This window comes from Crocuta crocuta, unplaced genomic scaffold (genome assembly GCF_008692635.1).
Source record: "Crocuta crocuta isolate KB4526 unplaced genomic scaffold, BGI_CrCroc_1.0 scaffold258, whole genome shotgun sequence".
Lineage (NCBI taxonomy): Eukaryota > Metazoa > Chordata > Mammalia > Carnivora > Hyaenidae > Crocuta > Crocuta crocuta.
Window position 1 is genome coordinate 7,986,343 of NW_027532842.1, and position 14,374 is coordinate 8,000,716.

The window sequence follows — 14,374 nt, forward strand, 5'->3', positions numbered from 1 at the left end:
GGGGGGGGGGGGAGAGAGAGAGAATCTTAAGCAGGTGCAGGCGCTGGGCTAATCTAAGGTTCCCATGACCCTGGGATCATGACCTGAGCTGAAATCAAGCATTGGGTGCTTAACCAGCTCAGGCACCCCTGGTTATCATATGAGATTCTGGGAAGGTGATGGTGCCTTATGTTTGAGTCTCCCCAGATCACTGCACAAAAACATTTAACAACTTGAATAGTATGTGACAAAACCAGTTTGCTAGAGAATGGGAAGGAGTTTTAGACAACCAGAATGACTAATGAGATATCAACTTAAACTCTGATGTGAACATTTAATATGTATCTTCTTGTAGACCTCAGACCTGTAAGTAAAGGTAATAAGGAAAGAGACTGGTTTGTAATGGGTGTGCGCTACAACTAAGTGGATATAGTAGAGCTGTTAGATAGTGTGAAAACATTATTTAAATGAATAATCATAAGGGGCGCCTGGGTGGCTCAGTCGATTGAGCATCCGGTTTCAGCTCAGGTCATGAGACTGGCTCGAGAGTTGGAGCCGTGCATCGGACTCGCTGCTGTCAGCACAGAGCCTGCACGAGAGCCTCTGTCTCCCTCTCTCTCTGCCCTGCTCCTGCTCCCGCTTCCTTGCTCTCTCTCTCTCAAAATTAAACATTTTAAAAAACAAAATGAATAATGTATGATATTCTGATTCTTCGTCCTTTCTTTGAGAACCAGGATTCTCACTTCTTAAAAAAAAAGGTACAATTATAAAGTAAATGATGAAAACTTTGTAGACTAGAATTTGAATTATTAGTACGAACTCATGAGATGTTTTTCTTAAAAAAAGTATGTATCTGCTTATACATAGATAGTAAAGGCAGGAAAACTGTTAATTAACAGTCAAATCATTTATGCAGAAAATCCCAAGGAATATACAAAAGTACTACTAAAAACTAATAAGTAAATTTAGCAGTTTCATGGGGTATGATCTAAGATCAGTAAACAAAACTCAGCAATATTTCTAACTAATAAGAATTAGAAATTGAAGTTTTCAAAAAGTACTATTTATAATCACATCAAAAACAATACTTTAGGGATAAATCTAACAAAATACAAAGTTTTGTGTATAGTTGAGATAAAATCTAAAATGAAGAGATGCACTATGTCCGTGGAGTGGAAGACTGATTATTATAAAGATGTCTGCTCTTTCCAAATTGATCTATGGAGACAGCACAAATCCAACCAAAATCCCAGCAGCCATTTTTTTTTTATGTTTTTTATTTCTAGGAGAGAGAGAGAGAGAGAGACAGTGTGAGCAGGGGAAGGTCAGAGAGAGAGGGAGACACAGACTCTGAAACAGGCTCCAGGCTCTGAGCTGGCAGTCAGCACAGAGCCCGACGCGGGGCTCAAACCCACGAACCGCGAGATGATGACCTAAGCGAAAGTCAGACGCTTAACCGACTAAGCCACCCAGGCGCCCCAGCCATTTTTTTTTTTTAAGAAATCAGTAAGATAAGTTTCAAATTTATATGGAAATGCAAAGGACCTAAAATAGCCAAGGACTCGCACTGTCTGATTCAAGATTTACTAAGAGCGCCAAAGGATGGGTCAGTGTGGTGTTGGCGTAAGGCTGGGCCTGGATCCATCAATAGGACAGAATAAGAGTACAGAAACAGCCCCTCACACATGTCTGTTGTTTAATGTTTGGAAAAATGTTTACTTATTTTTAATGGGGGGGGGAAGGGGGAGGGGCAGAGAGAGGAGACAAGATCTGAAGCAGACTCTGCACTGACAGAGAACCTGATGCAGGGCTCGAACTCATGAGCTGTGAGGTCATGACCTGAACCAAAGTCGGACGCTTAACCGACTGAGCCACCCAGTCGCCTCTGTTAATTTAATTTTTAATTAAATTTTGTCAGAAGTTCCAAGGCAATTCAATAGGGAAAGGATAGTTTCAGCTAAAAAATATTGGAACTTTTGGCCATCTAAATGCAATAAGATTCATTTCAACCCTTTTTATACCATATTTTTAATACCATAATTTTAAAAATCAGCTTTTAAAATAGATTACAGACCTAAATGTAAAACCTATTAAACTTCAAGAAAGAAACATACGAGCAAATCTCTGTGTCCTGTTGTTGGTGAAGATTTCCTTCATAGGGCACAAAGCATGACCCGTAAAAGAAAAAAAAAAAGATAAATTGGATTTCATCAAAATAAATTTGTTCTGCTCTTTAAAACTGTTAAATAGAGGAAAAGATAAAACATGGACTAAACGGAAGTATTTGCACAATATATTTGTTAAAGGACTATGTCCAGGATATAAAGGGCCCACCCTTCAATATTAAGGGAATTGGTAACTAAAAAGTGGCCAACAATTTCAACCCGCAGCTTCGCACAGAAGTGTAGGGCTGGCCAGTAAGCACATCACAGGATATTCGGCGCCATTAGTGTTTAGGGAAACACAAATCAGTGAGGTGTCCCCATATGGTTTTAGAATAGCTAAAAGTTTAAAGAGTGACAGTTCCAAGTGTCGATGAGGGTGTGGAGCCACTTGTAACTGGTATGTTTTTGGTGGGGAATGTAAAACAATACAGCCGCTTTTGAAAACGGCGTGGCTCTTCCTGATACACTTAAACATCGCTCCAGCAATCTCCTAGCTAATATTGACCCAAGTAATGAAAATATACGTCCACCCAAAGGCTTCTGTGTGAGCAGTCAAGTCACGATAGCCAAAAACCGAAAGCCAATGTCTTACCCTTTGGTGAACGGGTACATAAGTTGGGGCCCGTCCACACGGTAGAATACCGCTCTGCGGGACAGAGAAACGCATCAGAGTTTCTGGTTCTGGGACGAGTGAACACGCTTTTCCTGCTAAGTACAACCCAACCCCTGCCTACTGTGCATAAAGCAGGTTGTGAAATGTGGAGAGAGAGAGGCAGATCAGCTGGGCACAGACCCAAACCCAAGTCAAGCTGGTTTTCTGTAGCCAAACCGGGAGAAGGGCAACCTAGCAAGACAAAACTAGACAGCAGCTGCCCTACTTCAGCCAAAAACTTTGGAAAACTGCACCCTGTCCCCTCCTTTCTCCGGCAGAGCCTGAGTGTGGGCTTAAGACTTGCCCCTGGCCAGCCGTAACAGGGAACCCTCTGGTATCTCCTCCTCCACTTTCCTTAGGGGGGCGGGGGGGTCCGGATCAGGGCAGGTGAAGGCCTGGGCAGAAGGCCTCGCTTCCCAGTGGCAGTAAGGAAGCCTCCCTCCCCACGGAATCAGCGGAGGCTTGTGGGGAGCACTTGTGTGGGGAGCACTTGTGTAGATCTTGCCCTGTTCTAATGTCCATTTCTAGGAATGTTACCTTTTTAGGGGGCTTTATAGATAAAACCTTTCTTCAGCTGTAATTTCTCCATGGTGATTGCATGCACATTGGGAAAGCTGCTGATGTCTGTCGACTCCTACCGCCTCTCGTGTATGATAGTTTTTCAGTTGGATTTCTTTGGCTATGAAGGTATACAGTCTTATAATCTGCAACTAGAGATACATTTGCTTCTTTTCTGTTTTTCTCCCATTAGTTTATTTCTCATAATTGTGTGGCTTGTATAGTGCTTCCCAATCATTTCACATTGTGGCAATAATGAAAATTATATTTTTAGTGTATGTTAGCATAAATGAGGAATGCTTTGTGAGGCCAGGGGGCCCAGCCCAGGGTGTAACTACCCCAGTGCTCTGCCTGACTTGTCTGAGCTGGGGGTGAAGAAGCCTCCCTAAAACAATGCTTTAAAACAAAAATCACGAACTTGCTTGTTTTGTTCCTAAACTTCAGTGGGAATACTTTGTTAGTGTTTCTCATTAAATTATGCTGGTTTGAGGATTGAAGTAGATATATTTTAATTTATAAAGGAAGTATCCAGGTACTTCTGTCTCTTTTATCAACAGATTTTAGTCAAAAGTGCTTATTGACAAACATTTCTTAAGCATTGCTGCTGTATGCCAGGCTTTAGAACTAAAACAGGGAATAAGGTGAGAGACACGACAGGAAAGAACACAAGTCCAAGTAGACTTGAACTCAGATCCTGTCTACACTACATGTACTAGTTTTGTGACTTTAAGCAAGTCGTTTAGATATTTTGAGCCTTCGCTTACTTATCTGTAAAATACAGTTAATAATACTTTTTAGGGTTGTTATGATTCTAAGACCCGATTCCACGCCTGTGCAGTCCAGTAGGGCGAAACAGGACATATCACCAAGTAATTGCAAAAAAAAATAAGGTGGCATAGTAAAGTCGGAAGAGTGAGCAGTGGTGATATAAAGGAGTGTCTGCTCTGCCTAAAGAGGGACTCGGGAAGGCTTTACAAAGGAGGTAGTATTTAAACTGGGCCAGGGAGTATGAATTGGGGAGGCACACAGCACATGTGAAACTGCTGGATGCATTTAGGAAACTGCCACTTGTTTGGGACAATTAGACTACAGGTATGGGCAAGTGACAGACTGGAGAGGTGGAGCACTGAGGGCCTGTGGTTGCTGCCCTGAAGATTTTGGACTCTATTCTGTAAAGAACTGGGAGGTGTTAGAGAAGATCCAGCCATCAAATGTGCTGGCGGTGAGGTGTGTTAAAAGCAATACTTCAAAGTCTCTTTAGGCCATTATGTTTGAAGAGGGGCTGAAATAAGGCAATGGGAAAAGTTGAGAGGAGGTGACAGATTTGGAAAGGCCTGGACAGCAGAATTGACAGGACCTAGAGGCCATTGGACCATCTGGAGAGAAGGAATAGATAGCAGTTCCCAGGGTTTTAAGCTAGGAATAAAAAGCACTGTAAAAATTACAGGGACAGGTTCCTTTATGTTTTTCTATAGAGAAAGACAAATTGTCTTGAGTATAGTTTTCACGAAGTTCGGTAAGAACATCCCAGAATGCGCACGTGAGTATGAGCCCGTGCAGGAGAGTCCTGGCTTTAAGGAAAGAGCTAAAGAAAACATAACTATAAACGTACTGAGAGGCTTAAAAGTAACAAAGGTGTGAAAAAAATCTTAATGTGATTGGTAGATGAGAAAGAAAAATTTTATGTTTAGCATTTTAGTGCTTTTAAAGTGTGCAGTCTCCTCATATGTGGAACTTGAGAAGCTTAACAGAAATCCATGGGGGAAGGGAAGGGGGGAAAATAGTTAAAACCAGAGAGGGAGGGAGACAAGCCATAAAAGACCCTTAAATACAGAGAACAAACCGAGGGGTAAAGGGGGGGGGCAGAGAGGGGAAAGTGGGTGATGGGCACGGAGGAGGGCACTTGTTGGGATGAGCACTGGGTGTTGTATGTAAGCGATGAATCCCAGAATCTACCCCCAAAACCAAGAGCACACTGTATACGCTGTATGTTAGCTAACTTGACAATAAATTATATTTTAAAAATAATAAATAAAGTGTGCAATCCTGAATTTGCATTTGTGTTTATATATTATAACTAAATTTTATTTGTGCGAAAAAGGTGTTAAGGTGAATAGTTAATCTGAAATAACATTTATGTACAAAATGTTTACAGTATATTATTTATTCACTGTTTTTCTTCTATTCTAGTTACTCTCTCTGGAAATGAAGAAAACGGTAAGGCACTTTAAGTCTCAATTTAAGTAGAATGCTTATGGTATCTTCATGGTTTTATTTAGTGATGACTGTATGTGTTTTTGTCTTCAGAAAGAAAATCTTTGTTTTTAAAGTTTAAGTAGGAGATACAGTATTGGGTTAATTCCTATTCAGTATCTTTTCATTTGCAGTGTTTATATATATAAACTGGAGTAGCTTTTAATTTTGTAAGGCACGTACTACCCAAAGTTCTTTGATATATTTATGTACATATTTATGCCTTGTATGTTCTTCAGAACTTTTGATAGTAGTAATTCAAAGATTCTTCTTTTCTTTATTTTTTTTTTAATGTTTAGTTATTTATTTTAGAGGGACAGAGAGAGCATGTGGGGGGAGGGGCAGAGGGAGACAGAGCGTCCCAAGCAGGCTCCACCCTCAGCGCTGAGCGGACGCAAGGGCCCAGGGCCCAGGGCCCAGGACCGTGACATCATGACCTGAACCAAAATCAGAAGTCGGGCGCCCAACCAATGGAGCCATCCAGGCGCCCCAAAAATTTTTACTGTCAGTTCTAGCTAGGGTTGAGGAGGGGATTTTGTGTCATAATGCCCAAACTTTATTGATGGTTCTCTTGATAATGTGTTTGTTGCAAATAATACTGCTCACAGACATTTTACAAAATAACCAAACTAAATTTGTAAATTGTATTACTAGTTCATTTTCAAAGGGAATTCTACTTTTTTTGTAACAACTAGTCAAGGAGATAATGCCTGGAGGGAAAAATCATTGCTCAGTATCTCACCAGGATAAAATAAAATATTAAGTTATTGAGATCAGATTTCAAAAATAAAATTTGATTAGAGGTACAAAACCCAGAGGACTTCTAAACCAGTTGAAGAGTTAGAAATTATTGATAAATATTTATTCTTATTGGAAACAGGCATTAAGCATGTAAATCTCAAGTTGCTTTGAATCTAATTTTTCAGCTCTAGCCAGGGCTGAGGAGGAATATAGACTTACCCTGGGTAGGCTTGATTTTCTTCCTTTAAATCAAAACTATTTCCTATTTATAGCACAGATACAGAAAGCAGAGGATTTCTGAAGTATTTATAAAAGAACATCTAACTTGTCTCATTATTTCTTGGGTCTGTTTTGGCCATGTCTTTCAAAGACTCTTTTGATGAATTTTTTTCTTTGCTTGTTTTTTTTTAAATTCATTTACAAGTGATTTTTGAATCAGACTTTTTGATTTATAGATTTTTTTGTTTTGATTTAATTTGCTTAGTTAATTAACATTTTACTTTGTCACTTCTAACCAATGGTTTAGAGCATATATATGTGACCAGCAGTTTTCTTACTAATAGTCACATTATTTCTAATTTATTTAAAAGCAGTAATTTCATCAGGGCACCTGGGTGGCTCAGTCAGTTGAGCGTCTGACTTTGGCTCAGGACATGATCTCATAGTTCATGAGTTCGAGCCCCATGTTGGGCTCTGTGCTGACAGTTGAGAGCCTGGAGCCTGCTCCGGATTCTGTGTCTCCCTCTCTCTCTGCCCCTCCCCTGCTTGTCTCTCTCTCTCTCAAAATTAAAAATAAACATTAAAAATTTTTTAAATAAAAGCAGTGTTTTTCATTACATTATAATGTGATAATTTCCATTTGTTAAGTGCTTATTATATTTCAGGCATTATGCTAAGAGATTTATCTGTTTTGGTTTTTTTACTGAGGGTTAAGATTTTTTTAAAGCAGAAACCATTTTGTTCTTGTGGAGAGCAGAAAAACTCTAAAAATATTTTAAATGTCTTTAAAAATATTTTGATAGTATATTGTTTTATGTGCCGACTTTAGTTGTAAGTAACTAAATGATTAAGAAGTTTAAAGCACCTCAAGGTTACCAGTTATCTCAAAGCTATACAGTAGTATACAGATGAAGATTGACAAACTTGATTGAATATGGGGGCCAGGCAAAAATATGAATAGGTGAAGCGAGCGAGCTGAAATTAATACCGCGACTCAGTAAATGCCTCCGTGTTCGTATAACTACTGTAGGAGACTGAGCTCCTGTATACTTTCCAAAGGAAAATCAAATGAAGGCCTGATAATGTATCCACATTAGGTAGTCCATGGGGTTCAACCTGAAGGGAGCAGATATTTTGAGAAACCAGAACTTTCAATGAGGATGACAATCAGTTTTAGTGGACATTCAAAGGAAGGCAGATTTGAAGATAGATGGAGGCTGTGGGAAGGATTTCATTTGGGCATCAGATGTTGGCTCTGAAATCGAATGCTAAGATGATGGGGAAAGTGAAGGAAAACACACTTCTAGGTATGACACAGTGAAAAGAACCGTGGGTTTTTATCAAGCAGACATGGGTTTGAATTCTGGCTTTGTCGTTTACTAAGTGACATCGGGCAAGACATTAAATTCTCTGAGCCCCAGGTTTCACATTTGTAAACTGAAAGAATACCTTACACGACTATCGGGAGAGTTAGAAATAAGGTGCCCGTTATATACCTTCAGGAAGGCTGTCACTATGTGGACTTGGTGACCTGAGTCGCTCTGGTCTAATGTGGTTACTAGGAAGTCCCAGTGGTTGACAGCATACATCAGCCATGCAGTGGAGCTGTCTCCCAGCAAGGTCACAGCCAAGGTGATACAGTGAACGACACTTCTCACACCTGCCATTGAGATGGGCCGGAGGCACGGAGACCCGTTGGCACTGGCGGTGAACCAGATAAGCCACAGGTTATGAGCCGTGACATCGAGAGTGAAAATACCGACAGAGAGGGTTTACTTTGAAAGAGATTTTGGGAACTGGACTTTGAAGCGCTCTGTGCTGACTAGCCGTGCGACGTGAGGACTCCTTGGGCCCTGGCTTCCTGGGCCAGGGAGCTGCAGACTGGTGGCTCTGCGCCCCCAGCCACACACACACCAATGTCACTGCAAAAGAAAAGGCTGGGTCAGATGAGTGTTAATTGTTTAAAAAAAAAAAAGAAAGAAAGAAAGAACTTTTTTTAACTGCGAGTGAAAGAAAAAATAACCTCAGACCAAAGGAAGAATGGCACTTTGAATTCAATACATGTTAGCTTTATAAAAACTTCACTACATTGTTCTTAGTGTTTCTCACTTCACTCCAACCAATGAAAACTTTTATCACTTCTTAAACTTGGGAAACACTGAAATAGGGAACATGCAAAAAGAACCAAATTTTGAAAGGAAATTAAGATTCTTGGATAGTAATCAATAATAGCCTGTACTGGGGTGCCTGGCCGGCTAAGTCAGTAGAGCATGCGACTCTTGATCTCAGGGTTGTGAGCTCAAACCCCACGTTGGGTGTAGAGATTACTTTAAGAAATAGCCAGTATTTATTAAGGATTTATTATGTGCCAGGCACTGTTTTAAATGTTTTGCATGTATTAGGCCATCAGTATTGAACAGCTAACTTTAATGAAACAAATTAAGTGCTTTAATTGAAGTCTGAGCAGATTTGGGGCGGGGGGAGGGAGTATAGTATGAAGACGTAATAGATTCCCAGAGTCATGGAGAAGGCTTACGTGGAAGAGGTAATATTTGATCTGAACTTTAAAAATGAGTAGAATTGCAAACTTTTATGCTTGTGTCTACTTTGTTTTGTTCATTGGGTTTGTGGTGTCCCGTTCCAAATGCAAAAAGAGTTCAAGCACCTGGTAAATAGTCCTTGTTTCCTATGGAAACCAGTCCTACTACAGTCACATAGAAACACTGCAGAACGCAACAAAAAGCTCTGAATTCTATCTGTGAGTTAAGATTTGGAGATGAGGATGTTAGAATGATACACGAATCTACTTGGGAAACAGTTATGGCAGGACTTTTAAGTGGCTGAAAATTTTGGGGTTCACCCTGTGTTGAAAGGAGAATGGACAGCATGACTCTTCTGGACAGTCCAGGAGCTAAGTTTTTAGATGACTCTTTATTCACTGTGATGGGAACCTCCGGTATTACTTTCGGTTTATAGTTCCTTGGATTTCATGTTCATAATGATGGATTCTGCCTTAAATAATTTTTAAATCATCTACAATGTAACTTTGAGAAAGAGCTTGAAATACAGTGAGAGGAGGAGGTGTCTTTACTTATAAATGAGGCTGATAACCCTTAAATGCAGGAATTCTTCCTATTCGTAATGTTTCGTCATGCAGATAACAGAGTTTACATATTTGATGTCTTCAGTAGATTTTAATTATTTATTAGATTAAACCTCCTGACCCTAAATATTGTGTTTTAATGTAATGCTTCTTCCTGTTTTCACCTGGATTCAATGAAATGTTATTTGTTTTTATTTACCAGGAAAGGCCGTTGTTTACCTTGTGGCTTTCCATCTGTTCTTTGTTATGTTTGTATGGTCCTATTGGATGACAATTTTCACATCTCCCGCTTCCCCCTCCAAAGAGGTAAATTTAATGTTGGTAAATTGCCAAATGCTGTAGCTAATTATGGAATTATTTTCCCTGTGTTACCTTCGTTAAAACTTTATTACATAATGCATTTGTTCTGTTTCCGTTCATGAACTTGCTTGGTGACTCCACATCGTGAATGTGAGTCACCAGCCTGGGCTCAGGTACAACCCGCGTAGCACACTAAGATCAATGATAGTGCTAAAGTTTGCTTATACTGGTGGTTTTCTGCCTTGCTGTATTTTCTTACAGACATACTTTTCTTTTATTATTGGAGTAAAAAATCTTAAAGGACAGAACTGATTTAGAGGCATAGAGTTTATTTTTAGACACCTTAACGTATTTTCTCAGGCCTGAACGCATGTGCTGCAACTAAAGAGAGTTTTGATCGCGGGAAACAACTTGAGTAGGGTCCCGTGTGTTATACTTTAGTATGGTTAGTAGAGGTTCCGTTGGGAAAATAATGTGAGTAGATATTTACGTAGAATAAGTTTTAAGACCAGTATGTTTCTCGTGCCTTGACATAGCTGACTGACGTTTGGTATAGTTAGATGGCGAAGAATATGCTCTCCAGTGTTAGGATTTCCTGAGTGTGATTTTTCTGCTCTAACACATTACTTAATGTCTCTGAGCCTCGGTTTCCTCATTGGAAAATGGAGCTAAGGATAGTGCCTGTTTCCGTAAGACATTTGTGAGGATTAAGTGAGCTTCGTTCACGTAAAGCTTTGAACATAGTAGCTGCTACATGGTCGGCAGTCAGATATTAGGTGATGATGATAATTATTTCCCCTCATATCAAATTCTTTAAAAATTATAGACCATAAGTTTAAAAATAATCCCAGCTTTCATTTAACTTTTTATAGAGCGCACACACAGAAAAGCACATCCGTAAGTGTAAGTTGCTGAAGTCACACACCGAACACCCTGTGGTCACCACCACCCCGGCCGCAGAAGCAGGACACTCCCGGCGTCTTTTATGCCGCTTCATGCTCCTTCCACTCACCCCTTCACGCAAACCACTCTCCTGCCCCCCGTTAGCATCAGTTTGTTTTGCCTGGTTTTGCACTTTATGTAAACAGAGTCATTACACTCTGTGTGTTTGTGTGTCTGGCTTCTTTCATTAACATTCTGTTTGCGAGATTCATCCGTGTTGTTGTACGTAGTTGTGAAGCATTCATTCTCATGATGGGTTAGTGTTCAGTTGTGGTAAATAACAGATTATTTAAGTGGTCTGCTGTCCGTGGGCAAGGACATGTGGGGGGCTCCCAGTTTAGGGCTGCCATGAACATTCTACTGCGTATATATCACACACACACACATGCATATTTACAGACCTACACATAGCGTTCTTTCAGGGAGATGCCTGGACCCTATGTTGTATGTAATTCAGCGTTAGGAAAATGCCAAACGGTTTTTGCCCTTTTTTTTCTATTGAGTGCTTTTATTTTAGCGATGAACACATCGCTCAAACTTAGTGTTTCTTCATTCTTTAGACATTTGGTAGTAATTAGTCTACTTTAAAGTTACGTTACAAACGTCCATCTACATCTTAAGCTCTGAGTTGGAAAGGAACTAATTTTACTTGATCATTGAATGCTAGTGATGCCCATTGAAAATAGAGCATGTGCAGAAGTAGATGGTTCTCCTTATAGGAAAGAAAAAATAGAATAAGAAACCCGGTTGGTACTACTTTTGAGAAGCAGTACAGTGTAGAGGTGAGGGACTCAGACTGGCTGCAGACCACCCGGGTTCAACAGCTCTGTGCCTCAGTTCCCTCCTGGCTGCGTGGCACCGGAATCTCGCCTCCGCTCTCTGTACCCCCCTCTCTCCTGTGGAATGAGGAGGATGGATAGTCGTGTATGCCTTACGGGATTGTTGTAAACATTGAAGAGATTAATAGTATATGTGGTTAGTAATGTTTATAATAATAGTATGTGGTTAATAGTGTATGTAAAGGGCTCAGAAGACTACACAACACATAGTAAGTGCCATTTAAATGTTATTTACTTATTTTGGTTGCTGTTTTGTCAAATTGCATCCATGTAGCATTCGGCCCAGGGCTTAAGCCTGCACACGCACTCCCATTCTGCACGCTCCCCTGCCCCGAGAAGCTCGGCGGCAGCCCCCCCGCCATCATAGAACTTACCGTCCAGCTTCCTAATTGCCTCCTGACTGCTGTGCATCACTCTATTGTCTGTTTTTGGGGGGCAGAGATCATTTTTATGGTGTCCTGCACTACCTCCCTCCCCCCACTGCTTAGCACAGAGTAGGTGCTTGCTACTGAATGAGTTAATTATGCAGTCATCAAGGGCCAGCTCAGTCCAGCTGCAGTGACAGCCGGGAAGGAGCAGGGGTTTGTGGCTCTGGGCCGGCCGCCGAGGTCACTCCTCGTGGTGACTACAGAGCTGTGAGGTAGCTCCTGACGGAACTGCATTGAAAGGACTCAGGGAGCTGAGAGGTTAGGAAAACACGTGGGAATCAGACCCAGGGAGGTTGTTTGAATCTAAAAAGCAGAAACTTTACATTTTTAGGGAAGTTAAAAGTATGGCTATTTTTTCTTTTTTTTTTTTTTTTTTAACGGTTTTATTTTTGAGAGCGAGCAAGCACACGTGTGCACGGGCTGGGGAGGGGCAGAAAGGGAGAGAGGATCCGAAGTGGGCTCTGCACCGACAGCAGCAAGCCTGACGCGGGGCTCGAACTCACAGACCAGGAGGTCATGACCTGTGCCGAAATCGGGCATTGAACCAACTGAGCCACCCGGGCGCCCCTGGGTATATTTTTCATTCTTTGTCAGCAAGAACTTAGCACCTACTGTTTACCAGACTGTGCCGGCTCCGGGAGTTAAAAGAGCAGGGCAAACACGTCCTTACAGGTGGTAAGCAGGTGACAACTGTGACACATTTGCGTAACTTTAAAATTTTTTTTTTAATGTTTTATTTATTTCTAGGAGAGAGAGAGAGACAGCGTGAGCAGGGGAGGGTCAGAGAGAGAGGGAGTCACAGACTGAAACAGGCTCCAGGCCCTGAGCTGGCAGTCAGCACAGAGCCCTACGCGGGGCTCGAACCCACGAACCGCGAGATCATGACCTAAGCGAAAGTCGGACGCTTAACCAACTAAGCCACCCAGGCGCCCCACATTTGCGTAACTTTAGAATAAGAACATGATAATGTAGGAAACCATAACAATAAAAGCTACTAGAGAGAAGAGCTACTTTAGGTAGTGTGGCCAAGGAGACCTCCCAGGAAGTGGCACTTAAACTGAGACCTTTATAAGTTAGTACAGTATCTCTTTTACTGAAGTATTAGCTTTTTGAAGGAAGACTCTTTGTTTATTGCTTTATCCCCATTGCCCAGAATCGGACCTCATCTCTGATGGGCAGATTGCTAAACACTTGACTGAGTGAGTGGTGAGGAGGAGGAGCATGTTAGGAGGTGGCAGGCATCTTCCGCCCCGAGCGTCCTCTCTCTAAAAAGAAAACGTGGCCCCATCGCTCTCTGAGAATCCTGCAGAGGCTGCCCGTCAGCTCCGAGGTGAAAGCCAGGCTGGTTTGCGCGGCGCGCAGGGCGCTCGCGAACTAAAATCTCGCCAACGCCCCCTGCACGGCCTCTTCCTGCGCCTGAGCAGCCAAGGAGTGTTCTGCCCTGACTGCACCTTGCTGCTCTCCCACGTTTGTGCTTTCTGTATGCGGCTCCATTACCCAGATTCTCTGCCGCCTTGTTTTCCTGGAAGATTCCTGTTCATCTCTCGTCACCCAGCACGGGCACCGCTTCTTCCAAGAAACTTTCACTGGCCGCTCCTACCCGCCCCTGAGGGAGCCTTTATCACACCGGGTACTTACGCCGATTCTTTATTGGCACGGCTAACATTCCAGCTGGACTATAGATACGGATTTGACTTCGGAGGGAAGGGCTACATTGTTACTCACCAGTGGATTCCCGTTACCCTGAGCAACGCCTCCTTCTTAATTGGTATTTCATATATATTGAAATTGAACCATCTGAACACGGAACTTAAGATAATGGCATTTTATAGTTTGGATTATATTCACGGTTCTTAATGAAAACTAGATATATAATAATAATTTCAGAACTCGAATCCATTGAAAAATTTGGGGGGGTTCATTCCTCATCTAAAATTCTGGTGTCTCGTGAGATTTTCATTTTGTTTAAATGTTTCATAGTTTATAACTGTAGTCCTTAAGGAAGAGTAGTGATGTCGAGGCCTGGCTAGAAATAGGACCGTCCAGGGGAATCTGTTCACGTTTTACAAGGAAACTGTAAAATTTGATTAGAATGTCTCCTTTCCAAAGGAATGTTTATCATCATACCAGGTGATCCCTATACCCCACTGTGAGTGCTTCAGACACACGTCATGTCAGGGAAGAACGTGTAATTC

At 41.6% G+C, this 14,374-nt stretch overlaps 1 protein-coding gene across 5 annotated transcripts in view; it reads left to right on the top strand.

Annotated features, from left to right (window-relative positions):
- The window catches only part of ZDHHC20 (zDHHC palmitoyltransferase 20), a 345,529-nt gene that overhangs the window by 295,903 nt on the left and 35,252 nt on the right, over window positions 1-14,374 (top strand). For all 5 annotated transcript variants that reach the window (XM_077745445.1, XM_077745448.1, XM_077745446.1 and 2 more), the window contains 2 exons: window positions 5,545-5,571; window positions 9,873-9,976. In XM_077745445.1, the coding sequence (XP_077601571.1) occupies window positions 9,917-9,976 (60 nt within the window). In that variant the 5' untranslated portion in view covers window positions 5,545-5,571; window positions 9,873-9,916. The remainder of the gene's footprint in view (window positions 1-5,544; window positions 5,572-9,872; window positions 9,977-14,374) is intronic.